Source organism: Myotis daubentonii, chromosome 17, assembly GCF_963259705.1.
Source record: "Myotis daubentonii chromosome 17, mMyoDau2.1, whole genome shotgun sequence".
NCBI lineage: Eukaryota > Metazoa > Chordata > Mammalia > Chiroptera > Vespertilionidae > Myotis > Myotis daubentonii.
In genome coordinates this window covers 36,252,747-36,280,225 of record NC_081856.1, presented here as the reverse complement: position 1 = coordinate 36,280,225, position 27,479 = coordinate 36,252,747, and the positions used below count along the sequence as shown (strand labels likewise).

At 39.1% G+C, this 27,479-nt stretch overlaps 1 protein-coding gene across 7 annotated transcripts; it reads left to right on the top strand.

The window, feature by feature from the left end:
• The first annotated feature begins 9,129 nt into the window (after nt 1-9,129).
• Nucleotides 9,130-25,604, top strand: EBAG9 (estrogen receptor binding site associated antigen 9). 7 transcript variants are annotated; one of them, XR_009449525.1, is made up of 8 exons: nt 9,130-9,437; nt 13,956-14,053; nt 14,282-14,360; nt 15,332-15,490; nt 17,714-17,821; nt 21,046-21,137; nt 23,674-23,777; nt 23,865-23,993. XR_009449525.1 is itself a non-coding variant. In XM_059671895.1 (8 exons), the coding sequence occupies exons 3-8, from the start codon at nt 13,971-13,973 to the stop codon at nt 23,983-23,985; spliced, it is 642 nt and encodes a 213-aa protein (XP_059527878.1). In that variant the 5' UTR covers nt 9,487-12,682; nt 12,969-13,501; nt 13,956-13,970; the 3' UTR covers nt 23,986-25,604. The 7 variants fall into 7 exon arrangements, 5 of the variants coding, with proteins under 5 accessions (XP_059527876.1, XP_059527880.1, XP_059527878.1 ...); XR_009449526.1 differs by lacking the exon at nt 23,674-23,777 and adding an exon at nt 20,872-20,955 and having other exon boundaries at nt 23,865-23,886; XM_059671895.1 differs by lacking the exons at nt 9,130-9,437; nt 23,674-23,777 and adding exons at nt 9,487-12,682; nt 12,969-13,501 and having other exon boundaries at nt 23,865-25,604.
• Nucleotides 25,605-27,479: the final 1,875 nt, after the last annotated feature.

Below are 27,479 nucleotides of genomic sequence, written 5' to 3'. Positions count from 1 at the left end.
GAAATGAGACTGTTTGAGATCTTTTACAGACTAAGCTGCTGTTTTTCAGATCCATAGTAATTCCAGGAATTCTAGATCGTTCTGAATTTTGGGGCCTGCCAACTGCTGGCCAGTATTCTAAGAAGAGTTTTCTTGGTATCCATGGAACAAGCTTTTGGGATACTAGTAAGTCCAAACTCCTTCTCTGATTACTCCTCCTTTCCAGTCAAAAATGCCACTCCTAAGAGTGTGTGTGACCTTCTTCAAGCCCAGGCTACACCAGAAGAGACACTTATTTCAAGAGGATAAAATGAGATCATGCCCAAAAGCCACAAATTAATGTAGCTAAGTCAACCAAAAGCTCTCATACCAGAAAAATTGTACCCTTTACTCAGAAAATTTTAAATGGAATGCTTATTTTGGAGGAAGAACTCCCAAATGAAAGCACTGAAGCCATGTTCAGAGCTAGTGGAATTGGTACTCACAAAAGTTACCTTCCAACAAGAGACACTCAGCAAGCATGAGGAACAGCTGAGGGAATTCAAGGACCCACAGACCTTTTTGTTGTGTATACATTTCCTAGAATATTTGCCCCAGGTCATAGTTAATCTTGCTTAACAGAAAAAATATAAACACTTATCAGGAGGTAAATCTAAATATCTTTGGATAAATTTGGCATTTCATTCAGTCAAATAAATATTTAGCATCAGCTAGATACCAGGCACTGCAATGAGAAGACTACAAGGAATAAGATGCCATCTCTGCCTTCTAAGAGTTCACAGGGTAGTTCGGGAAATAGTAGCTGAAAAAAGGTAATATTGATGCAACATGGTGTGTGAGAGAGAGGACTGAGGGTGCTAGAGGGCCACTTGGCTGGGGCGAGGGGACATCCAATGAGGATAGAGATGGATGGGGGACAGCTTCCAGAAGATGATATATGAATAAAGCATGCGATCAGCCAAGGAAGAGTGGACACGGGAAGGTGTGGTGGCAAGAACAAGGGCTGAAACACCACTTGATAGCGAGTACCTTTAAGGCAGGAGCTCTCCCTTGCTCAGCGTTTCTTCCTGCTACCGTGTCTGGCACTAGTAGATGTTATTTTGATGTTTAAGGGATGAAGCATGGATTGTGGGCACATCAACAAGTGGTCTGATGCTACTGAGCACTAAATATGACATGAGGAAAAGCAGGAAGGGAAGGGCAGCAGTCTTCTGTGCCGTGTTGTCAGAGGGGCTTGGGTTTATTCTGTATGTCCCAGGGATGCAGTTTTGACCAGATGTCAAAACAGGAGTTTTGGCTATAGCAATTATAAAGGGAGGCACCAAACTAAGATGTAAAACTTTTTAAGAAAGTGGCCTAAAAGAGTAGAAGATCAGAGGGAGATTTTGGAAGAGCAATTCTTTGTGATGACTATACTAGGAGGGAGTGAAGATTCTGACTCCAGATGCCAAGTCAAGAGAAAAGGACTTAAATTAGGCCCCAAGAAAAGCTTAACAGGGGGTTCCCTGAGGTTTGGGGGAGTACAGTGGATTGGTGTCAGCATCATAACTGACTAATCAGAGAGAAGATGGCTGAAACTGCAATTTAGGAAGTAAGTTTGTTGAGCAAAGAATATGCATGTGTGTCCCTGGAACCCGATGAGGGCTCTGTGTGTGTATGTGTTTGTGACAGAGACTGTGAGGAGGAGTGGGAGAGAGCGTTTGCTAGCACAGGAAGTCAGGTCTTTTCCAGGAGGGCTCCCCGGAAGGGAAGAAGACTGCAGGAAAAGGAAACTGCCAGAGGACAAGGGAATGCCTCGCAACTACAGGTAAAGTTCAAGCAAACAGCTGGAATAGAAATAGTGTCAATTTTAAAGAAACTGCAGGTAAGAGGTCTCTGACAATGAGATGCTAAGAACACATGAAAGTCCCTTCATGCCCAGAGATCACTGATCCTTGCCTAGTCCACACCCCGGTTAACTGAGGACTTCCATACTTCCCTCACTTCCAACCTCGGAGGGGGAGAAACCTCTACTAATACAATGGGGAGGAGGAGGAGAGACCAAACAACCCCTCCCCCCATTCTGTGATGGGAAAGTCTTAAAAATCAGGTTTTTAAAAATGCAAATCCAGTTTACCTTCCATTCCTTGATACTTCCTTTCTGTTAGAAAACTAAATTCCACAAACCGCAATTATAGCATCTACGGAACAAATTCCTACATCGGGTTCTGGAAGAGATGCAAAAATCTTCCCTTCAGAGCATTGAGAAAGCCACAGAATTGGACACCATCTGTAGTCTTTCCTTACTCAAGTTTAATTCAGTCCACTCGTAATTTCTTGTCTAAAATTTTCCATGGCTTTTTTAATAAAGAAGTTTTCTAATACAAGTCATTGGAGAGTAAAAAAAAATTTCTAAAACTTTGCTTTTTAGCCACAGTATTAAAATGTTTCTGATTTAACTTCTTTAGGTTTCTGGCTGTCGGCTTTTATAAAATTTTCTAGAGGTAGTATAAACCTTTAATATTTTATGCCAGGCAAGTTACAACTTTAACTGCTACTTTTTTAAATGCCTGAATTGTTAAGAATCCAAAGGCAGTATGGCTTCGCATTGCCTTCATTCATAAACTGGCTGTCATGTTCAAATTTTTTAAAATACATTTTAATGTGTGAAGCGGCTTTTTAGCTGTTGAATAAATCATAAAAGTACTGTTCTATCCAGGATCTGTGCCAGGGCTGACCAGCAGACCCTGAGCGACAGACGAATGTTTGCTGTAAAAGAGAAGAATAAGGGACAATGAAGTTATTATCACCTTTTCCAGAGGAGGAGATTTGAAATATGAAAAGATTAAGTAAAATGCCCCCCCCCCAGTCTACAGAACTTCTAATGGTAAACTGGGATTCAAACCCAGACAACCTAACCCCACAGCCCTAGCTCCAACATTTAGTTGCCCCCCACTTTTCCTCAAACATGGGAAAATGTTCCATTGTGAAAAGAGCTCTTAGGAAAACATATTTATATCAAATTCCTGTTCAAATTTTAAGTTTACTTTACCACCCCTATGCCCTCAGGCAAGTTCTTGGTCTCTTTCGTTCTCAGTTTCTTTACCTATAAAATGTGGAAAATATCAACCATGCAGTGTGGTATTTGAGGACTGATAGCATGTATATAGCACCTAACACAGTAGCTAACAGATGGCAAGCTCTCCGTAAATGGTAGCCACTCCTTTCATTTTTATGACCACAATGTTGCCCATATCTGTCAATCATTGGCCCACCCAATAAACCATTAGACTTGTTATTGAAGCAGAGCAGTACCTAGTATGTAATAAACACTATGAGAGTGTTAATTATTAGAATCTTTGGCTGGGTGCAGGGCCACCTAGGACAACGACTATTTCCCAGCTTCCCTTGCAGTGAGGAGTGGCTCACTTCTGTACATTGAGTTACAAAAAATACAGAGATGACCTTGTGGCATATTCTAGGAATTTTCCTTAAAAGGTGGATATTACTCACCCTTTCCCCCTTCTTCATCTTTTCCTGTTTTCCTTTTGGCATGGAGCAAGATGCCTCCTTGCATCTGGAGGACAAAGGCCAGCCCTTTCAGGGACAGGGTTGGGAGCTCAGCTGAAAAGGTCCCTGACAATGAAGTGCATTATCCCAGCCCTTATTCTTTCACAGTTTCACTATTATTTGGCAAAGATCCTAATCCCAACTGAGATGTCTCCCAGTTTCATCATGTGCCCAAGGTGGCTAAATTTGAAAGGGAATCCTTCCTACAGGGGGAGGTGGCAGGGACATTGCCAAGGCAAGGGAAGAGTTTAAAATACCACAGACATCTTTGAAGTTATTACCTGTATCACCAAAACAGAAATACTTAATCCTTGACTTGAGTCCATTATATATTTGGTTTGGGAAACCTCTCTGAAATAGTTGGAGGGTCGTACTTTTCTTCCATGCTCATCAGTGGGCATTTTCAGCTTCCTGAGGGTGGCATTCGCTGCAAGAAATGCCTAATCTCCAGTGAAAGACACATTAAGATGTAGTTCCCCAACTTCATCTTCCCAGAGAGTAGCTACAGACACACTGTGTAAGACAAAAAGGGGCCTGCCATAGGGTGGCAATCAGTACTTGGATATTTGTGGGCAGTGTGACCAGCTGCCAATCTCTTGCCACCATACTTGCTGGCCCTATTCACTACTCTATTATGATCATATGATTCTAAGATTAGAAAGCCCCTTATGGAAAAAGCTGTTCTTCCATTAATTCTGTTTACCAATGACAAGCTGAGTTTATTAGAGAAGTTCCTTTAGATTAAGGAACTTAACATGCTTAGCACAAACTGTGCCCATGGCAAGTGAGAATAAACTGTTTAAATGAATAAATGAGTAGGCAGCATAATGAAACTTTTCCTCTGCCACGTTTTTGAGATAAAGACATCCTTCCAAAATAGTACAGAAATTGCACTTTATCCTGATTTACTGACTTAACATTTCAAATAACATGTACTATAAAATCCACACCCAGTAATAGACCAACTAACTAGTTATGGTTACTATGGTAATGGGCTCAGTGCCTATGAACAGAAAAATTAATTCCTTTGGGGCAAGTTATTTATGAGTGTGTCTGGCTACATGGCAAGAGTATTTTCCTTTAGAGTAATTTATGCATTTAGGCAGATGATTCCTTATAGATATAAGTTCTCCCTAGGAAGAGAGAATATAACATATTAAGTTTTTTATGCTGAGAATTTCTATATTTAAATATATTTCTAAATTTTCACTTATAAAGGATTTAATTTCAAATAAAAACAGCAAGATATATTTCATGACGAGGAGGCAAGTTAATTTTCACTGTATAAAATGTATAGTATATACAGACAAACACCTTTAACAAGAACTGCTGGTATGTTTGATATGTTAAAGGGCCAGAGGTGGCCAGAGGGGGATCCAGGAGCAGCAGGTCGGAATGAAGAGTTTAAAAGCAACAATCAAGACCGGTATCCTCCCACGTGAATTTGAATTGATGGACAATGGCAAATTTCTATTTTAAACAGGACCCTTACCATGAAGAAGTCTGCGTCTTACAAATATTTAAATGAATCATACAGCAAAGGACCAAACTGATTTAGGGGAAAAGGGAAAATATAAAATACTAGTTAGGGCATCATTATGACAATGCTGGTGTGCTAAAATGATGGACACTGAGAAGAAAAAACGGATGAAACCTGGCAACGCATACTGTTGATGAGGAAAACATCCCATGAGGAGTGAAAAAGCAGGGAGCGGGAGGGGAGGCTGTACAGGTGCTTTCCTTCTAACGGCTGCTTTCCCCCTCTTATCTTTCAGGCAAAGGGGCACAGGGTTGGGGAAATGTACTCAGATCATAGCTTCAAAGTTTAGTGTTCCCTCCTCTTTTCCCTTTTTTAATATGTTACTAACAAACATATCTATTTCTGGTTGCTGATGAGAAATATTCACCTGTTTTTCTTGTTGTAGCTAAAATTAGATTCTACTGGACTTGAAGATGATAAACATGTATGCCTGAAAGCTCTCATCAATGTTATTGCTTTGTTTCCACTACATTTCCACATATATTATGCCACTTATTTGTAAAATAAATCCACAAGACTAGAATTATTAACCAAATTTTGCAGATGAGAAAACAGACTCAGGTTTGTTTAAAGCAAAAGCCACAATGTCTACCATACTGTAGTTGAATGGATTAGGCTTCCATTGTTGTTTTGTGTTTATTTTATTTTTAAGTTTCCAGCTCACATACAAGATAGATCATTTTATAAACGATTGTTTTATATTGATTGTATGCATCTCAACACATTTATCCTTAGAAATAACAAATGGCCTCAGGTGACCAGACCTGCTCAGATTGTCCACTTACCTCGTAATATAGCTGAACTATATTAGAGCTCCAACAACAATGTGGACATTAGCCAAGAGGTAATGGCATTGCTGAACTTCACTACCGGAACACAGATGTGAATAGTTTACCCCCTCTTTTCACTTGAACTCACTTCTAGTAAAAGACAATCCATTACATTCATTCATTCCTATTCAGGCCTCTTCTGAAGGGAATTGGTTAACTCTTAATTGTTCCTGTATTTAGCAATAAAAATTACTACTAATTGAACATATGTGGTAGTAATATTATGATGAAAAATATTTATTTGAATGCTTCACAGAAGTTAATTTTCCTTTTAGTAGAAAAGAAATAAAAATGTTTTTTCAGACTTTATTTTCCGAGTAAGCAATTGACCTTATTAAATGGTGATATTAAAAAATAAATCATAATTTTCCAGAATATTAAAATGGATTATATTGAAAGCAAAATTCTCTAGACTAAAAAGATCAATAAAACAAGCCATTAAAATCATCATCAGATAATCCTTTGTTTTCAAATGTATCTGTTCAAGACTGTGACTCGATGAGCTGCAAGGCTTTGTTTTGCTTGATCATGAAATGAATGTGACTTTATGATCTGTATTCAACTGTGAACAGCTGCTCATTAATAAAAAGCCTTTAATGTCCAAGTTAGAACAGCAGGTCTAAAATTGTGCTTGAGGGGAAAAACCATCCCTTTAGTGAAAAGCCGGGGAACTGGGCTGTGTTTGCAAGGTCTGCCCTACCTCCTGGGAAGAGACAGGAGGTCAGTTGACAGGGCGGTACTAAGACCCAGCTGGAGAACTCAGAACAAGGAAGCCTATACAGGCTTTGAACTGGGAGAGTAAGTGGTGGCTTGGAAGCTGATAGAATGAACAAATCAGGACTAAATAAATCAAGCTGGCGATTGGGGGTTGGGTAGAGGCCAATCAATAAGCCTTTAAGATCATGGGCAACATGACCTTGACACAGAGCAGGCAGAATTAACTATACCCCATGAAGTGGGCGCAATCCAGCAATAAGTCTTTAATCCATCAGCTTCTACCCCTTACTGGCCCCTCACTTGATATTTGGTAGTCCCCCACCCTCACTCACCCCACCAAGCCTTGGCCAGAGTAGAGGACTTCAAATTGCACACTCCCAAGAGGTGTTCCCCAAGCAAGATCCAAAACTATTGGCACCTGTAACCCCCAATCAGGGGTTTACTACTCAACAACTAGGGTAAAGATGATTTTCAAATAGTCTTTTGCAGGTATTTTAAAAGTAAATTTCAACTGTACAATCTTTACCAAACTTTGTTTTATTATGTTGGGAAACAAGTTTTCACTAACTTTCTGAAAAAGTATATACTTTTTGATTTGTTTCCCTTGAAAATGGCACATTTAATAAAACAAGAATTATAAAAAGGAGACAATATCTGATAGATCCTCCCTTCCCCCAACTGGTGGGCAGGGTATGATGTAACCTGCAGCCCAGAAATACCTGAGTGACTAACCAGGTACCTTATATGGACTATACATTGGACCACCAATCTACACCTGCCAAATACCCTAAGCCCTTGTCCTATATGGACAATACAGTAAGCCGCCAATCAGCATGCGCCGAGTACACTAAGCCCCCCACCCCTTCCCATTCCCCCCCTCAAAAGGCGTGCCCACCCTGCACCTGATGCTGTCTTCCCCTTGTGAGGCAGCCTGGCAGGTGCTTCTCCTCTAATAAAGCCTGTAGTCCTGGTTTTAGGCCTCCGTCTGATCTTTCAATAGCATGGTATAATAATTTGGAGCAAAGATATAAATTTCTAAGGAAAAAACATTTTGAAAACATGTTTACGTCAGGAGATAGGGCATTGGGGATTATTGGAGGCCTGGGATCCACAATCATTTTGGAAATTCTGAATCACTGTTTAGGAAATACTAAGGTTAGTGCAGGCGTTTCAGGGACTGCCGAGGGTTTAGTGGGCTCGGGGAGGTGTAATGGCTGGGAATGATGTCGGGTAGCAGCAATAGCAGTAGTAGAGGTAGCAACAGCTGTTACCTGTGAATCTTCGCTGTGTGCCAGGCTCTGCCCTTACAACTTTGCAGGCATTAGCCATTCCACGAAGTAGGAACTAATATGGCCATTTTAAATATGCTTTCATTGATTCTGAGAGAGAGGAAGGGGGAGGGAAAGAGAGAAACATCAATGCGAGAGAGAAACATAGATCCGTCGCCTCCAGGAAGCACCGGATGGGACCTAACCCTCAACCCGGGCATGTGCCCTGACCGGGAATGGACCCTGGCGGCCCCCGGGTGCATGGGCCCATGCCCAACCTACTGGGCCACACCAGCCAGGCTATTATGGCCATCTTATTGCTCTGGAAACTGAAGTTTCTCGATGAAATAACATCCAAAGTTACACAGAATCATGTCAGACCAAGAGTCGTAATCATTCCCTTTCTTCTCCTTTTGGGAATAAACAAGGATGAATAGAAATGTGGTACAGATTGGCATGGGGTTGGGATGGTGGTTCCGGACAGTTAAGTGGGTAGGCGGGTGCGGGTCAGGGTGACAGCGCACGGGCAGCTGCTGTCCAAAAGGGGGCAGCACCGGGAAAACGCAGGCTGGGGAACAATTTGCAACAACTGCTTTCAGCCTTTGGCGGCATCAACCTCTATCCTCCCTCCTCAGTCGCTTTGCCAACAGCGGAGCCGTGAGTTTCCCGAGGGCTCCTTGCCCACAACAGCGAAGAACCCGAGCCTTTTTAACAGCAACAGGATAAAAAAGAAACAAAAATCGGGCTTCCAAGAGAGAACCACAGGACGAAAGAACACCCTAGTTTGGGGCAATGGCTAGACCAGGCTGCATGCGGGGGGAGTGCCAACTCTTTTAACTTCCAGTTAAAGGAAATTCAATCAGGAATTCTAGGAGGACTCTAAATCCGAAATTAAGGAGCATTTCGCACCCTCCGGTGGCGGAATAATTGAGCTCTACCCACATTCAGATCAGACGGACACCGCGTGGGCTCCCTCCGTTTTTGCGGTCTACACGCTGCTCTCCCTGGTCCCCCACCCAGGGCAGAGGGCGGAGCAGTAAGGGGCGTGGATGGAGCCGAGACGCGCTACGGACCCGGGAGCTCCGCCACGGTGCCACCCGCACAGCCAGCAACAGCCACCAACTCCCACCCCAGCGCCAGTCTCCGCCGCTCCCGACGCCGCTCGCCCCGCCCCCGGCGCTCATTGGCTGTTAGACCCGCAGCCTCTCGCCTATTGGTCCAGACGGGACGTGTGTGGCGGGGGGCGGAAGTGCGGGGCCCGGAGAAAACCCAGAGGCCCCCTCCAGGAGGGCGTAGAGAGGGAGGAGCTGGGGGAGGGTTTCCCGAGGAGGCGGCGGCCATGGCAGCTGCGCGGCGGCAACGGCGCCTGCGACGGAGCGCGCGCCCGGCTTTGAATGAGCGGGGCTGGGACTGAACCGGCGGAGCGCGAGCTCGAAGAGGCGACCGGCAGCGCGCGCGCGCGCGCCTTGCATGCGTGTGTGTGTGTGCGCGTGCGCGCGCGCGGCCCGCAGCAGCTCGGAGCCTCCGCCGGGCGGGCGGGAGGGGGAGGGGCAGGTGAGTGTGTGCGGCTCGCGCGCGCCCGCGAGGGGCTTCCCTTCCCCATCCCCGTCGCCACCCTGGCCTTGGGGTGCCCTCTGCCCTTGTCCGGTCAGCCCTGCTCTTCGCTCCGCACTCGGCGTCCTCCCACCTTCCCCCTCGGCCCCCCCCCTTGACCAACTGCCTTGCTGGGGTACTGTTTCCGGGTCAGGGTGGCCTGTGGGGTGAGGGCACGGCGATTGGGAGTGGGCCCCGGCGTGCAGCCCTCGCCATGCCGCGCTCACGCCTGGGGGGAAACTCCCGAGACCCCCTGCCGCCTCCCCGCCCCCGCAGGGAGATGTGCGGGTCCTTTCCGCCCTGTCTTGGCAGACCTTGCTGCTTTCCCAGGCAGATGTTTCCAAAACCCAAATCCCAGCCCACCGGCACCAACTTTTAGCAGTTGAGAGCGTGTCCCAGGGCGCCGTGCGCATGGCGCCGGGTTGTGTAACCCGAGGACGCCGTTGTCGTTTTGCTCATCTGTGCAGTGGGTATGAGCCTGCTGTTGACCAGGCAGGTGCAGGCGGGTGGCCTGACATTGTCAGGCATTTGGGTGATGAGACGCCTTCCTTCCCGGTCATTCCTTCCGGAGACTGGAGCCCGCCTGTGGGAGCGCCTCCGGGGGGCCTCGTCCTTGCGGGCCGGGCCTCCGTAGCCGGATCCGGTTCGGTGTTGGGCTGGGACCCGCTTCTCACGTTCCGTTTCCCGTGCCCCTTCTCTCGTCACCACTGTGGTTTTGGACATTTAAGTGCATTCAAGCCGAGTTTCTCTTTGGAGCCTGGTGATCCTCCTTCACCTACTTCAGAGAGTTGCAGACGTGATGGAGGATATTCTGTGTTAAATCCTATGTGGTTTTGCAGATGTTGGTCTGAAAGACATGCGCAGTGTGTGACAGTCTTAGGGGTACAGCTCCTGGAGAAGTGTTGGCTCCGGGGTGCACCGACGCAGACTGTGGCTTGACTTTGTTTAATAAATGGTTATATGGTGGCGACTGAAAGGGGCTCCCCGGAGGTTTACGGTGATTTACAGGGAGGAGAGAGAATCCAATCTTTCAATGTCTAATGCAGAATTCTGTTTTAACGTTGTAGGTGAATCTTTTCCCCTTGACATAGCTGAGGTGTCTGTCATGTCTTTTGATTTCCTAGAGATGTCATTTCTACCAAGGCCCCGAGGATTGGTTGGTTCGTGGTTCCGAAACTTACTCTGCGATAGCGGAAGTGTTTGTATTTTCTTAGTAATTTTTAATGACATGTTATGTTTAAATTTAGATGATATTAGCATATCTGAGTTCTAGAAAATGCTTTGAAGCAACCAAAGTGCAAGTTAGCCTAAGACACGTGCTTATCAAGTTAGTGATCTCAAGACCATTTCAAAAAGCAAACAGGCGATGAGTGTAACATTAAAGGTTTCCCAAGTGGGATGTGGCGTGGGAAGAGCCGGAACTTTGGGTTCAGTCCCTCTAAATCCTGGGTGAGTCTCTGAGCTTCCCTTTCATCTGTTCTTAAGGTTCCAGTGAGGTGCTAGATTGGAACATGCATTGTCTAGAACAGTGATATTCAAGAGGCACGCTGGTCTCCTGCAAGAATTTTTAAAGCATGCAATACCTGACTATTTAGTCAGGGGCACTGACCTCAATCTAAGGCTTAGATTGTCAAATTAAAAATGACGACAGCCAACACAATAGCTGTCTGGTGTGAACGAATCAAATTTATACCTAATTTTTTTTTTTTGTCACATTGGCAAAAAATATATATATTTTGGTGTGCTGCAGAATTTCATTAATTATCTTATGTGTGCTGTGAGATAAAAAAGATTGAAAATCGCTGGTCTAGAACATGTCGGGTGCTCAAGGAATGTTAATGTCTCTCCATCCAACAAATATTTGAATCCCCTACTATGTACTTGGCATTGGTTAAGACCTAAAATGCTAAATTAAGCAAGGCTGATGGGGGCTCTGCCTCCTTCCCTTGCATTATCACAAGCTTGGGACAGCTGAGCAGTGAACACAGCTTCTCAGTACTGGGTCAGTAGTATTTCCCATCATTCTTGGTAGAGTCTGTTACATAGTAGGTGCTAAGTATATATCTTCAAGGAATTGAATTGAATTGATTATATATCTTCAATGAATTGCATTGGAACATCAAGTAAATAGGAGTCCCAAAGAATATTCCTGTCTGCAAATCAGTGTAATTGTTAAAATCAAGTGTTGCTTGATAGTTAGCTTGATTGCATTTCCCCACTTAAGTGCAACTGGTTGGGAAATTTATCTTGGAAATTATAATATCACCAAATTTCTAAGAATGTTTATTGTTAGTGAGGTATTCTTGGCTTTTGAGTTAAATAGACCTAGGTTTGAATTAAAGTCATTGGGTATGGAAATATGCTTACTCTCTGTGCTTCAATTCTGTGAAATGAGAGCAATAATATCTCATGAGATGATTTGATGAGTTAAGTGAGAATATTAGATAGTGCTTGGCACACAGTACCTGGTCAGTGAATATTAGTTCCTCTCTCTCATTAATCACAAAAGCAAGTGTTTTGTAGAACGAGAAAATTCTTAATTGCTAGTATTTCATATTTTTTGTGCTCATAATTGTTTCAGAGTTTTGTGATTGTTGCTAACATAAAAAATACACTTGATTGTAGATTCCATTGAATTTTCTACGTACACACAGTTTTACTTCTTCCTTTCCAATCTGAATGCCTTTTATTTCCTTTTCTTGCTTGATTGCATTGGCCAGAACTTGCACTACCATGTTGAATAGAAGTGGTGAAAGCAGACATACTTGTGTTATTCATAGTCTTAGACAGGGTCATCACCTTGCCACTAATATTGTTGTGTGTCGTTCAATAAGTATTTTTCAAATCAAATGACTTCAGTGGTAACTGGAAGTAAAATTTTCAGTTGTTTCATCAGCAAAAGTGGATCTATTATTGACAAAATATTCTCATCCTTGCAGTAGTTTCATGCCATTGTGGTCAGAAAAGATGCTTGATATATCAGTTTTCTCAAATTACTTAAGGCTTGCTTTGTGGTCTAATATACGACCTATTCTGGAAAATATTCCATCTACACTGTAAAAAAATGTGTGTTATGCAATTTTTGATGAATTGTCCTACATATATCTGTTAAGTCAATTTGGTCTAATTTTCTGTGTGGATGAACTATTGATGTGAGTAAAGTATTAAAATCCCCTATTGTTATACAGTGGGGCCTTGACTTACGAGTGTCCCGACTAACGAGTTTTTCGAGATAGGAGCCGTCTCTCTCCGCCGATTTTTTGCTTTGAGTTGCGAGCTAAAATTCAGGTTACGAGCCAGCTCCAGATACCCCACCGCTAGTTGGCGCAGTGAACGTCACAGTGAACGCCACAACATCAGCCCAGCATCACATGTCTCACTCGTTCACTTTATGATTTGACATACGAGTAATTTGAGTCATGAGCTCCGTCACGGAATGAATTAAACTCCTAAGTCAAGGCCCCACTGTATTACTGTGGATGTCTCCCTTAGGACCATTAATAATTGCATATATTTCAGTGCTTCTGTGTTGGGTGCATAGATATTTATGATTCTTATAACCTCTTCTTGGATTGGCCGCTTTATAAATTATGTAATATCTTTATTTGTCTTCTTTTTACACTTTTTTGTTTTCAAGTCTATTTGTCTGATATGAGTATTGCTACCCCATCTTTTTATTTTCCGATGAAATATCTTTTTCCATTTCTTTACTTTCATTCTGTTTGTGTCTTTCAGTTTGAAGTTAGTCTCTTGTTAGCAGCCACTCTATGTCTTTATTGGAGCATTTAATCCATTTACCTTTAAAGTAATTATTGATAAATGTGTACTTATTGCCATTTTGTTATTTGGTTTTTGGTTTTGGTAGTTTTCTATTCTTTTCATCTTTTTCTCTCTCTTCCCTTGTGGTTTGCTAGTTTTCTTTAGTGTGTCAGGGACACCCTGTTTTTCCTGCTTGATCCCATTGTTCAGGAAGCAAAAGGCTCAGGGCAGTCAGTGTACCTGGGAACAGCTGTGGTGATCTTCAGGTAATCCAAATCCAGGAATAGAGAGAGCTCCTTCCCACCTTACGAATGTGGAGGGAAACTTAAACAGTGATGCTCGCTGGCTCCTGCCCGCTGAGTTCCTGCGGCTCCTGAAGGGTTCCCATGGCTTCCGAGTCGTCTCCATTTGGTATCTTCCTCTTGTTGTTCAGGGCTGTTTATTCACCCCTCAGTTGTACAGGAGTCATTGTTGTCTATGTGTGTGTACTTGGGAAGGGGTGAAATGAGTTCATTGTCCTCCACCGCCACCATCCTGGGCCTCCCATGATTTACGTTTTAATTTTAAATTGACTGTGTTATATTTGTGGTTTATAAAGAAAAGAAAAAAAATATGCCTGTTTTTCACAGCTTATAATAGGACTTTTAAGCTTGACTTCAGAACAGGACTATAGCTTGTAAAATCAACTTAATGCATTTATTTTGTGTGCCTTTTCCACAGGTTTTGGTTCCCATCATGGCCATCACACAGTTTCGGTTATTTAAAGTTTGTACCTGCTTAGCGACATTGTTCTCCTTCCTAAAGAGATTAATATGCAGGTAAATACATTTTATGTTCAAATTGACCTGTTTATCTTCTTCCTAGTTAGATACCTTCATCTGATGCATGCTTTTCATTTTTATCTTAATGAACAACTCTTAATTACTAAGGTACTTAATTCTAAAATTGGAAAAGATCTTTTATATGCCTTAAATTACTGTCCATAGTGCTTTTACCTATGCTTGTTTTGATAGTTCTTGAAATAAATTTTTTCTCCTTTTTTTTAGATCTGGCAGAGGACGGAAATTAAGTGGAGACCAAATAACTTTGCCAACTACAGTTGATTATTCATCAGTTCCAAAACAGGTAAGTTTTTTTCAAAAGGTTGAATCAATGTTTTGGAACCATATTTTTCAGATTGGATTTCAGACCATTTAGTATGTCATGAAATTAATTTGGATTTTTGTTGTTACATATTTTGATTCTAAAGTTTTTACTTGGTTCTTTATTTTATTTCCTATTGTTTGGCTGAGATTTTCTATTTTTTTCTTACTGTTTTCAAGAGTGTGATTGCTTGTTGGACCACTTTTATAATAGTTATTTTAAAGTCTTAGTCAACATTTATATCACCTGGGGATTGGTGTCTGTTGATTGACTTTTCCTGTGTGAGTTGAGATTTGTTGATTTTTATGTGCTGAATAATTTTGGGTTATTTCACATACATTTTTAATATGTTTGAGACCCTTACCTTATTTAAATACTATCAAAAATGTTAGTAGCCCTAACCGGTTTGGCTCAGTGGCTAGAGCATCAGCCTGCGGACTGAAGGGTCCCAGGTTTGATTCTGGTCAAGGGCATGTACCTTGGTTGCAGGCACATCCCCAGTAGTGGGTGTGCAGAAGGCAGCTGATCGATGTTTCTCTCTCATCGATATTTCTAACTCTCTATCCCTCTCCCTTCCTCTCTGAAAAAAAAAAAAAAAAAAAAAAGAATGTTAATATTCTTTATGTAATCAGGCAATCAACCTGATTAGGCTTAGGTTGTAAGTTCCAATCCTCCTTTTGTGGGCTGAAGTTCTAATGTCAGTTCAGTTTTCTAAGTATTTGCTTTTGTTTTGTTTTGTTTTAATGGATATAACAGGATGTCTAACTTAGAGCAAAAGTATTTTTTTTAACTTTTAATATAGTTTTGGTATGTGAAATAAAATTTATATTTTCCTGTTGGTTAAAAATGTTTGAAACCTAATGTTTTGGCAAGCCCATTTTTCTAATAAACAATGAATGAAATGTCAGTTAGGTTCTCCCTATATGGTGACAGTATTGATCAATTAAATTTAGACAGATATTGAAGAGTGGACTTCCTGGGATGAAGATGCTCCCACAAGCATAAAGATTGAAGGAGGGAATGGGAATGTGGCAACACAACAAAATGCTTTGGAACAACTGGAACCTGACTATTTTAAGGACATGACACCAACTATAAGGAAAACTCAGAAAGTAAGTTAAAGATTTGTGTTTTTAGCTATTAAACTATGAAGCTGCTTTTCATATTCCCATAGTTAAAATTAGACAGTATAACTAGTACTGTTAGAAAACCTATTTCTGATCATTGATCTGTCATGTTAAAGGTGAAAGTTTATATATTCAAGTGACCTAGACACAGATCTAGTAATTTGTACACCTTTAAAAATTATATCTAGACAAATTCTGCTGTATATCAGAATTTGTGGAGACTAAGCTAAATGAAATACAATTCTAACCTTAATAGTGTACACAATTTAGTGATGTCTATAAACTAAGTGCTTTCTGTTGTTTGTAACCATTATAAAACTGAGGCAAGGCTCTGAGAACTTAGAGTAATTATAGTTTTGTGTTGTTAGTCATCCATACTTTATTTAATCCCTTTTGAGTTGAATATGGATGATCACTTAAAGGGAATTATTAAAAAAAGAACAATGGCTGAGTATTTTTCTTTTTTTTAATCAAATAGTACATATACTTAATAAAATTTTTTAAATCATAGATTACAAAAGAACTTTTATTGAAAAGCAAAGGACTGCTCCCCCATCACTTTTCATAGGTAGTTCTACTCTCCAGAAGCAGCCACTCATACATAACTTTCTGTTTAGGCTTCTAGTGCTTTTCACTATATTTACATATCTCCATCTATCTACCTACCTACCTATCTATCTATCTATCCATCTATCTATCTATCATCTGTCTGTCTATCTTGCTTAAATTGCTGTGCCTTGATTTACCATTCACAAACATTGTCCATTGATTTTATACTATGGTAAATGAGGGTTTATTTCATACTACCCTTACCCTTCTTCCCCCTCTTTCAAATTTTATAATGTTATTATTCCAGCATACCTCACCAGTTACTCTGCTATTTAAAAAACACACACACCCCTAAATTTTCATTTCTTGTTCAGTCAAGCACAGAAAATATTTTTTTATAAATATGCTTTATAAATGAGGAACTTATTTGTTCCACATTTCTCTGTTAGAGTTTTTCACCCTCTTCTACCTTTCATCTAGTTTCAGCTGTATGTTTATATTTTCAAGGCTGATAACATTTACATGCTATTATCATAATTGTTTTTGTTGAATTATCTAAATGTCTCAGTGCTGAAAAGCATTAAGTTGTGTATTTTTCAAGGAGTTTAAGTGAGTTTCTTAGTATTTTGGAAGTATATTGCTGCTCTTATTAGTAACCCAATATATTACAATAGTATCCTAATAAATTAATTAGAATGAAAATGCTTTTAAGTTACAAAGGTAATACTACTGGCTTGAAAAAGTTAATGTATTTATAGATATCTACATGCATAGGGGGCTGGTTATACTGTAATAGGATATAGCTTTTTTTCTTATTTAATACTGTGACTAAAAGTGCCTAATAACATTTTGGGGACCTGACGTCTAAGAAAGAAAGCAGGGAAAGAGGGATAAGGAAGAGGAAAATGTATTATTACTTTTTAAGAGAAATACAGTGTTTCTCACTATGCAACTGATTTGTGTGACAATTAAGAATTTTGAGAGCTTGTTTGGAGGTTCTAGCAGGGGAGCGCAGCTACTCGTATACCCTTGACCAAAGACCGGTCCTCTCCTCGGGGGGGAAGGTCGTCCTCTTCGACCGGGCGCGCAGCTTCGGGAGGGATGCACATGGATCGGTGAGGGAGGAGGGGGACACCCGCCTAGCCAGCCAGATCAGCCGAATCAACCCTGGCGATCAATGGGGTGACAGATGTCGCAGCCAGATCGCCCTCACATCCGAATTAAGAATTTTGGTACTTTTTATAGACTAAATTTTTTTTACGTTGTAAATTTTAAAAGAAAAAGGTAGAACATATCCTATCTAATAATAGACAAACATAGTAATTAACCGTACCTTTGCTATGCCTCCCATTGGCTAATCAGCGAGATATGCAAATTAACCGCCAACAAAGATGGCGGTTAATTTACATACATAGGCATGAAGCGGCGGAGCAAAGACTGAAGGTGGCTCCAGCCGGAGTGAAGGCCTGGGTCCCAGGTGCCAGAGGAAAACCGGTGCCGGCAGCCAGGGGAAGGGAAGGCCTATTGCACGAATCTTTTTGTGCAACAGGCCTCTAGTTTAAAATAATTATAAAATGCTTGGTTAGTTAATTATTTTGTCTATATTTATGTAGTGATGTATAAAATATTCCTATAATTCTATTTCAATTAATCTTTCAGATCATTATTAAGAAGAGAGAACCATTAAATTTTGGCGTCCCAGATGGTAGCACAGGTTTCTCTAGTAGATTAGCAGCTACACAAGATATGCCATTTATTCATCAATCAGTAAGTATGTTTATGGTATCTAAGCAAGGATTGTTTGATTCTGTTTTCTTTAAAGAAGAAGAAAAACAATAAAAATGAATTGAACATAGTATTTGTATTTCTGTTACTTTGAAACATGTTTGTCAGATTGAGGGAGGCTAATCTGGAGTTTTACTATTCCTGTTCTTTATGAGATTGTAAATTACATTAGACACTTAACATCAGAGTCCCATTGTATACATGAAAGATAGAGACAACATGTTATTTAAAAATATGACCTTTAAAGAGATTACCACTAAAATTTAACCATAACAGCAGGTTATTTTTAAGTGAGTTGTGAATTGTTTCCCTAGTAGATTTTATTTACCTTTAAAGTATGATTTGACTTTAAATGTGTTTGACTTAAATGCAATACCTTTAAGGCTAAAAGTAGTAAGGAAAGTATATAACTGCAGTTCTCAACCTTGGAAATGTATCAGAATTACCTCTGAACTTTTTAAATACACCAAGGTCCAGACCTAAGCTTAAACATGCTTTGATAGATTATTGATTAGTAGTTTTTAATTGATTATATGCATCACCTATTGTTGTAGAACAACCCCGCAGAGAGTGGCTTAAAACAACAATAAACATTTTTCTTCACATACAGCTTATGTGGGTCAGGAATCCAGGGGAGACTAAACTGGGTGGTTCTGGCTCAGGGTTTCTAATGAGTTTCCAGACAAATCATTAGCTGGGGCTGTAGTCATCTGGAGGCTCGCCTGGCATTGGAGAATTCATTTCACTTACATGCCCAAAAAATTAATGCTGGTTGGTTTCACAAAGCCTCAAATCCTTGCAATGGACCTGTCCATAGGGCTGCTTGAGTTTTCTTATGACATACTGCTGACTTTCCCAGAACAAGTGATCCCAGAGAAAAAGAGCATGTAGGGGTGAAGCCACAATGCCTGTTTATGACTTAGCTCTATCAGTGACACACTGTCACCTCCACATTATTTTATTCATTGGGAGCTAGTTACTAAATCCAGCCCACATGCAAGGGGAGAAGAACTAGGCTCCACCTCTTGAAAGAAGGAGTATCAAAAAATTTGCAGACATAGTTTTAAACCACTACATCTGTCATATTCGTTTAAACTACACAGATGCTTCTGAGGTCTCTCTCCAGGGGTCCCATGTTTATATATATGTTCAGTGATCAGAAACTATTTTTACTAATGCCAGATGTTATGCTAGGTGCTAGTAATGTCGTGGAAAGTAAGCATAGCAGGCAGGTCCTTGCCTCAGAAGAATGCATTCTCATGGGGAAGGTACAATGCTAAATAAATGATCACACACATAATAAATATTACAAACTTAGATAACTCCTATGCAGGTACATGATCATACGATAGCACAATAGCACCATAGATATTTCTCTAAAAGAGCATAACACCAGAATGTGAAATTTTTTATTTTCTATTTTTAAATTGTAAATATTCATATATGTATGCTCCATATTGGTAAAGTCATTCAGAATTCCTCAGTGAATTAGTACATGTATACCACCTAACAGTAATTATATGATATTATAACATAATTATAGCTCATTATAAAGTTGTAAATCTGTAACTGCTTAAAGAGTTGGGAAGGGGTAAAAAGGGTAGGTAGAGAGGTAGGTAGAGATTGTCTCCAATGCTTTCCCTCCCAAGCAGACAAAATAAAGGGGCATTGCCTAGGAGAGAATGGTATTAGACTCCTGCCCTTTGTTCACTACAACAAAAATGTTTTATCACCCATTTCACAAATAAGGTTCTTCTTTTAGATTACAAATTCTATTTTGGGGGGGGTGGTGCGGGGGAACTTATCATTTGTATTGTGATAGCTCTTTTTTATACTAAGGATATTAACTTTTTCTGTCATCTTTTACAGTATCTCAGCTTTATATTTTGGTTTGGATGTTTTTGGTGTATTTAAGTTTTATATAGCAAATCTATCAATCTTTTACAATTTTTCTTTTTTACTTAGAAGTCCATCTCTACTAAAGGATCAGATATCACTCCTTTTTATAGTCTTAGTAGTTTCACCTTTTTTATATCTAAATTTATATACAGTAAAAAGTCAAAAACCTCAGTGGAAAAATGGATAAATTTACAAATAAAATAGATGTAACTTGACAACATGAAGAAAAATAGATCTTACTAGTTCGCAAATTCAGAGTAAAATAATAAGACATCATATTTAGATGTTAAAGTAAAGATAGAAAAAATAATTGCCAGTATTGACAAAGGTACAAGGAAACAAGCTTTTACCTACTGCTGCTGGTAGGATATGTTGGTACAACTTTTCAAGAGAGTCATTGTATTTTCCTTCAGTGGCTTTAAAAATCTTTTCTTTGATTTAGCAGTTCTACTTTTTAGAAATTTATATTAAAGAGATAATTAGAAATGATTTTAAAACAATTTTAATAGGATATTACATCTATGGGTAGGAGGAGAAAATTTAACATCTTTCATTTCATTTTTAGGTGTAAGTGCTGAAAAAGAGAACATAATAAATTTGTTCACAGATTGGTTCTAGTTATTTTATGCATATAATCACTTCCACACCTCACTAGAAACATTCCAGAATGAGCATTTTCATTGTCTGTGGAAGAAAAAAGTGAACTTTTAGAATCTGGGAAACAGTGGGAAATAGTGGCCAGCATGATGGTAAGTAGGACAGGAAAAGAAGCACAATATGGAAGCACTCCAGTAGAGTAGGTTTTGTCCGATTCCTCATTTTGCTTGGGACCCCGACAGTAAGTGTCACTGAGAAATCTGTACAGTCCTTCTGCTGAAGCGAAGATGACTGTGCTAGTTTGAAACTTGGTTTTTCTCTTCATCTCCAGCACAGAGTTGTCCAGTCAAGCATCTCTAATTCCGTCTTCTCCTTCCGCCACTCCAACCCCAACCCCTTCCTCTTGTCCATTCCAAACTATAGTAGGCAAAAAAGAAAAGTTATGTTAAAGGAGTATTCTTTAAAACAAAGGAGGAAAAAAGCGGGACTTGCCCAGGACTGGTGAGTGCTGAAAGTCAGGAACCCCTCCGTTGCAGGCAAACCAGAAACTAATCATTTGGGCCTTGTGTAGGACTTGGTGACATGGTATGGGCCTGGAGCAGATACAGGGGGATGACAAGGTCTGGATTATATTTTAAAAGATGCTCTTGTTGACTGCTGAGGGGAGAAAGTATGGCTCTTTATATTGTAGTTTTGTTTTTTTATTGTAGCCTGAATTAGGTGACTTGGATACCTGGCAGGAAAATACCAATGCATGGGAAGAAGAGGAAGATGCATCCTGGCAAGCAGAAGAAGTTCTGAGGTATTTGAGTAATGTTTACATTGCAACATGAGTAGAAGGACTAGATCTGTTCATGTTACACTTGAGGTCAAGAAAGCTTATTCTTCCAAATGGTACATTTTTCTTCATTCTCACTTGAACCTAATATAGGATATATATTTTTTTTAATTTCAGACCGTGTATGCTATTTTATGTGGTTAAAACCTCACAGAAACCAATAATGTATAGTATTATAGAAGCAAATTAATAATTTTTTAATGGCAAATAAGATCTTTTAGATATATACACTATATTTATACTTCATTCCCTGTAAAATATACTTATCTCTTGAAATGTCCTACTATGAAATGCGAGTCACCACTATGTCACTGAGAAATCTATACAGTTCTTCTGTTGAATTGAAGATGACTGTGTTAATTTGAAACTTGGTTTTTCACTATGTATTCCTCCAGGTCAGAAATTATACCTTCCTTTTGTTTTTCTCATGGACTGTCATAGTGCTTAGGCCCTCAAATATGAATTAAAATAACTTATATAGCATTCTACATTTGTGTGTGTATCTGAATTTGATGCATTCAAAGCCCTATGAGGTAGATCATGTAAGTCAGGCACAGCCCATTCTACAGAAAAGGAAATACACTGGAGGGTTTCAGGGTTATTTTTGTTGGTTGGTGTGTTCCTATTTCTTTGTTTTTGTGAGTAATAAACTTAATTCTTGCTAGCTGGATTAGCTCAAAGAGTAAAAGTAAAATTCGCTTAAGAGAATTGTGATTATCATCACTGATGAAAACTCAGCTATTTAAATGTATCTAAATTATGTTTGCACCTTGAAAGATGAGATAGTAAAATACAGCTATTTTATTTTAAAAGATTGCTTTTATAATAGGGATAGAAAATGAATTGCCCTTTATCTGACTATTTTAACAAAACGAACTGATTTCATTTTTGTATATTCTTTGCTTGTTTTTATCAATAAATTACTACTACCTTGAACAACCAGCAGAGGGTGCAGTTAAGTAACTGGAAGGCATAACTGACTTTCTTTTTTGGTCTTGTCCTTGTTTTCAGGCCCCCCACCCCAACTAAGGGGTCCATTTTAAAAGTCAGTAAAATTATGAGAGTCTTAAATATTTAGTTCCTATTTGATAGTTATTCAGTAAAAAGGAAATATTTTTAAAATTTCACACACCATTTATATTGTATGGATTGTCCAAAAAGATAAATCATTTATTTTTTTACTCTCTTTTTTGGATAAATCATAGATACTGAATTCTGAGTATTTTAGAACATATTGGGGATTCTACTAACCACAAGGATAAAGGAAAGGGCTGTTTATTTTGGACCCAGCAATCCTAATGACGGCACTGTAGAGCATATGAGTTCACAAATATCTGAACATTCGCTGTGCAAAACCTTCTCTTTCCCACCCTATCATCTTGTACCCTGAATGAAACAAGGCCAAAAAACCAAACTTAGTGTTTCACATGATACCACATCTTAGTCAGTAGAAGACATGCTTCGTGCTGCAAAGTTGCTTAAACTCCTACCACTACTATGATCGATTTCATTAAGGAAGAAGACTCTGATACTTTAGTAATTCCAGATGTGTATCAACAGAAAATATATTTTGTCTGCAGTAATCTCTAAGTTTCTTCTTGTGCCAGAAACATTAATTGTTGATGTTTATATTTCAGCTACTGACCAGGTCAAGGCTTGATTATCCTATTTGTTTGTAACATAGACAGCCTTTTATAATTCTTTCCCTATCTCCCTTTTTACCATGGGCATTTTGACTTTTTTAGTGCAGATTATCAGTTTTGCTTGAAAGTGGGAGGAGCTAGTGAAAACTAAAATTTTAAGAATTACTCTTTTAAAGCTAGTTAATTGGTGGTGATGGTCAAAATGTTGCCTAGCCCTGATTGGTTTGGCTCAGTGGATAGAGCGTCGGCCTGTGGACTGAAGAGTCCCAGGTTCGATTCTGGTCAAGGGCATGTACCTTGGTTGCGGGCACATCCCCAGTAGGGGGTGTGTAGGAGGCAGGTGATTGATGTTTCTCTCTCATCAATGTCTCTAACTCTCTATCCCTCTCCCTTCCTCTCTGTAAAAAAAAGAAAAAAAAATGTTGCCTAAAACAAGTCTCTACTTTCTTGAATTATGGTCATTTATAACTCTGCTTACTCCCAGTTGTAAGTATGATTGAGATTTGTATATACATTTCACTTACTGTAGTCAGCTTGCTACTACATATATAGGTAATCTACACTAGATTTTTCTCTATATAACCTAGTGTGGCCTCTGCCATGCCCAACTGTGCTACAACTTTCTTCCTCAATCCTGCATGTTTCTTATTTTCTCATACCCTAAACCTTTAGATCTAGGACCAACTTCTATTTCTCTCCTTAGGCTTATTGCATCACCCACTGCTACTCTCAGGATGTGCAATAAGTAAACATCCTGCATGCTGCCCCTTTATAGGTCGAGCTGGTCAAATGTTAATCCTTAAGTAGAAGTCATATCTATGTTCTTGGCATCCTTCACTGATTTTTAATTATTACAGTAACGGGAGATTGAATGGTCAGTATCAGCCTTTTCTGAGTGGTATATAAAAAAAGCAGTGAAAAGAATGAAGACTTTTTACCTACATTTGATGCTGCTAAAAAGGCACTGCTATTTCTTTCTGGAATGTATTTGCCATTTTACCTGTGTGGTATTTTCTAAAAGTGAAAATGGGAATATGCTTCTTTTCAGGCAACAGAAGATAGCAGACAGAGAAAAGAGAGCAGCGGAACAGCAAAGAAAGAAAATGGAAAAGGAGGCACAGCGGCTAATGAAAAAGGAGCAAAACAAAATTGGTGTGAAACTTTCATAACGAATGTTCTTCAAATGTCATAGTGCCAGTGGGAGAAATATGAATTCCACAACCCAAGCAACATTTGTATGAATCTAAGAGTATTTCCCGAATACAAACACACTGTTTGATTTAATGCATTCATCAGGCCATTCAGGACACTAGGATTCTGTCAAAGTACCTTGAACTTGTAGTGATTGAGACTCAAAAGAACAAAAAAAACTTATGAGACAATATTTTCTTCAACATGTTCCATTATAAGACAGTTGTTTGCTGTAAGCAAATTATTACAAATGGAATATACCAGTACCTCTTCAAGCTGGTGTTTCTAGCTGAATAAATGGGTGTAAATAATTTTGTGGTGGAAAGAACTCTGTCGTCTATAATGTTCTTCATTGTGCATAATGATAAAATAAATAATTTTAAATATTCACTTGTTTCCATGATTATCCGACCTAAATCAGACAAATTTGCAGGGCTTTAACTTTTCTATTTCTCTTGTCAGAAGCCGGTGTTGGCATACATTTCCTCTAATTTGGACTGGCATTGTTTATATTCAATACAACATTAAAGAATTCAATGATTTTAGTTTTCAAGAAAATAACATTAAATGCAATTTTATTTATCATAAAGATTTTTGTACATCATTGTTTTCTTTTAGATGGTGTTATAATGTTATAAATATTTATAATTTATATTGCATGTATAAGCACATTGAAAATCAGATAAAATGGCAAACAAATTTGTTTTACATTATTATGACTGTGAGTTTTAGAAACTAGTATCAGTAGTTTTTCCTTTTGTAGATTTTTAGGATGTTATGGTCTCTTTAAAAACCTTAGTTCCTCCTCCCCAACAACCATTCATTTACAAATGCAGAAAGCCTTTAGTTCTACTCTTTCAAAGCATTCAGATGATTTCTGTATCAGTTTTACATATCTGGTGTAATGCAGGTTACCTGTGTTGGCCACATTATTGATTTATTAAATTATAAACCAAGATAGGAATAACAATGACTTTATTTTTGGTGTCCACTAGCTCTAAAATAGTCTTGAGGAAATAAGATAAATATTGTGTTCACTGGGGGAAAAATGTAGATTTAATTGTTTAAAATCCCAATAATTTTTTTCTCCACAATTAAAAGACATTCAGCCTGATTTTCTAGGGCTTTTAGAATTTTTAAAGGTTTATACTTTCTTAAAAGTTATTGCCCAAAATTAACATTTAGTGGATTTTTAAAATGTCATACCCTATAGGCCAAATATTGCTAATATATTTGAATTAAAATGATATTTCATAATAAAATGACAAACTATACAATGAGGGCTCTCTAAATCCTTGGACTAATCTTCCAGAGTAAATGTGACTGGAATCAGCTGAAATTTAACTTTGGCAAAAAGCTTCTTTTTATAACCCCAAAACACATTTTCAGATATGTTTATTAGAGAGTTTTTGCCAATAAACTTCTAACTAAATAGAATTAGATTCAAAATTTTAATAACATATAAATGTACATTTCCGTTATTTGTATTTATTTTTAGTTATGAGAATTCAATGTGATTTTTCTAAATTTGGGGTTCATAAAGGATAAACCTTCCCATAATACAATAAATTTACTGCTTTTCCCTAATACTTGACAAGTATCAAAGTCTGCTTTAGTCATGATTTTCATGTGTGTGAGATTTTGGTTCTTGTTTATTTAGAAATAAAGACTGTTTAGGAATTATAGTTTGTATAATTAATTAGGAAGAGATTTTTCTTGTGGAAAGAATAACAGTTCTGGACATATTTTTTCACTTCTGTTGGTATGTAAATTAAATTTCTGTATTAAACTGGTTATATTGTCCCAAAAGAAGTCATGGATCTAAAAACATATGATAAACATTTCATGGTAGCAAACCGGCTCTTTAGCTTCTAAGTTTATGGTTTCTGTTTTTGTTAATTTTCATAAGAATTACCAGTTTTAGAAGCTTATTAGAAGTAAAAAAGAAATACTAACAGGCATAAATAGGATAAGTGAAGTGCTACCCATTGTCTGAATTGAGTATTTCATGTACTGAGATAACAAGTAATCAAAGTCATGTGAAACTTACTTTTTTTATATATTCATTCATGGTTTCTAGCTATTTTAAATTATTAAGCTTTAGCTAGAGATACCCACTAGTTGACTTAGCTCTTTTTAAGTAACATGTTTGAGTGGACATTTTATTTCTTTATTATTTTTTAAAATTTATCTTTATTGTTGCAAGCATTACAGCTGTCCCCTTTCCTTTCCCCTTTGACCCCCTCCACCCTGCACCCACCCCCCTCAGGCCTTCACCACACTGTCTGTTTCCATGAGTTATACATATATGCATATAAATTCTTTGGTTAATCTCTCTCCACCCCTAACCCCTGCCTTCCCTCAGATTAGTCAGTCTGTGGACCTTTTATTTTATTTTATTATTTTTATTTATTTATTTTTTTTGTGGACCTTTTAGAACTGACAATTAAGATTTACCATCTGAATTGCTCAGTTTTGGCATGTGCTCACCTCTGGCCAGATCAGTGACTGCTCCTGGATGATGGTGGTGGTTGGGAAGAAGGTGGTAGCTATATAGAAACAGGCATCTGGATGGAGTTTCCAAACACCACTCTGAACCACCACTGTAGTGTAAACCTAACCAACACAAATGTTATTTACTGAAGGGTTGGTCTGAACCAGATATAGCTAACACATTTTGTTTAGTCCTTGGGGATAACATACTGCAATGATTTTCATTCTTTAGCACCTTGTTCAAAGAAAATCATAAGATGTCTAAGCAAAGGCTACAGTTAACCAAGGTGAGTGGTTCTGGCTGAAGCCAAATTGGGGGTGGGGGTAGGGAGCTCTAGGACCTACGGTTTGTTCAGGGGAAGGAGTTTCTCCCCACTCGGGCAGATTGGCGGGCTGCAGAAGATGATGGGTCTATGAAGAGCTTATTTTAGTAGCTAATGACTTGTTTTTGCCATTTACATAGATTTTTAAAATTTGAGTTGTTCTCTCCTAGTATGAAAGAGAGCTAGCTTTTTGTGTGTGATTCACTTTAATACAACCAAGGCTGTTCAAGGTTACAGCAACAGCTAATGACTCTTATATTCAACTGTTTGTTTTAAAATTTGCTTTCTATGTTTTATCTTCAGTGCTCTTTAGTCATGGCTATTGGGCATGCTCAGTAACTACAGTAAGTTTTGAGAGTAGTAAGATGCTTTTACACCAGAAGTCTCAATCTTCAGGGCTGGGAAGAGACACTGTTCTAGGAACCCCTCTTACAAAACCTCACAACAGATTTTTACCCTTGCAGGGCTGCTGCTGACACTGCTAATCCACAACAGGAGCTTTTACAGAGAAACCGAAGTGTGTGGCCTACCTGAGATCATGTCAGCCATGGCTATTTACGCAAGTACTTTGCCGATATATTGATATGATCACACCAATTTGAGAGCTTCTCAGAGTTCTCAGAGCTGCTGCAGAGAAGGTGCATTGTTAAATTGCC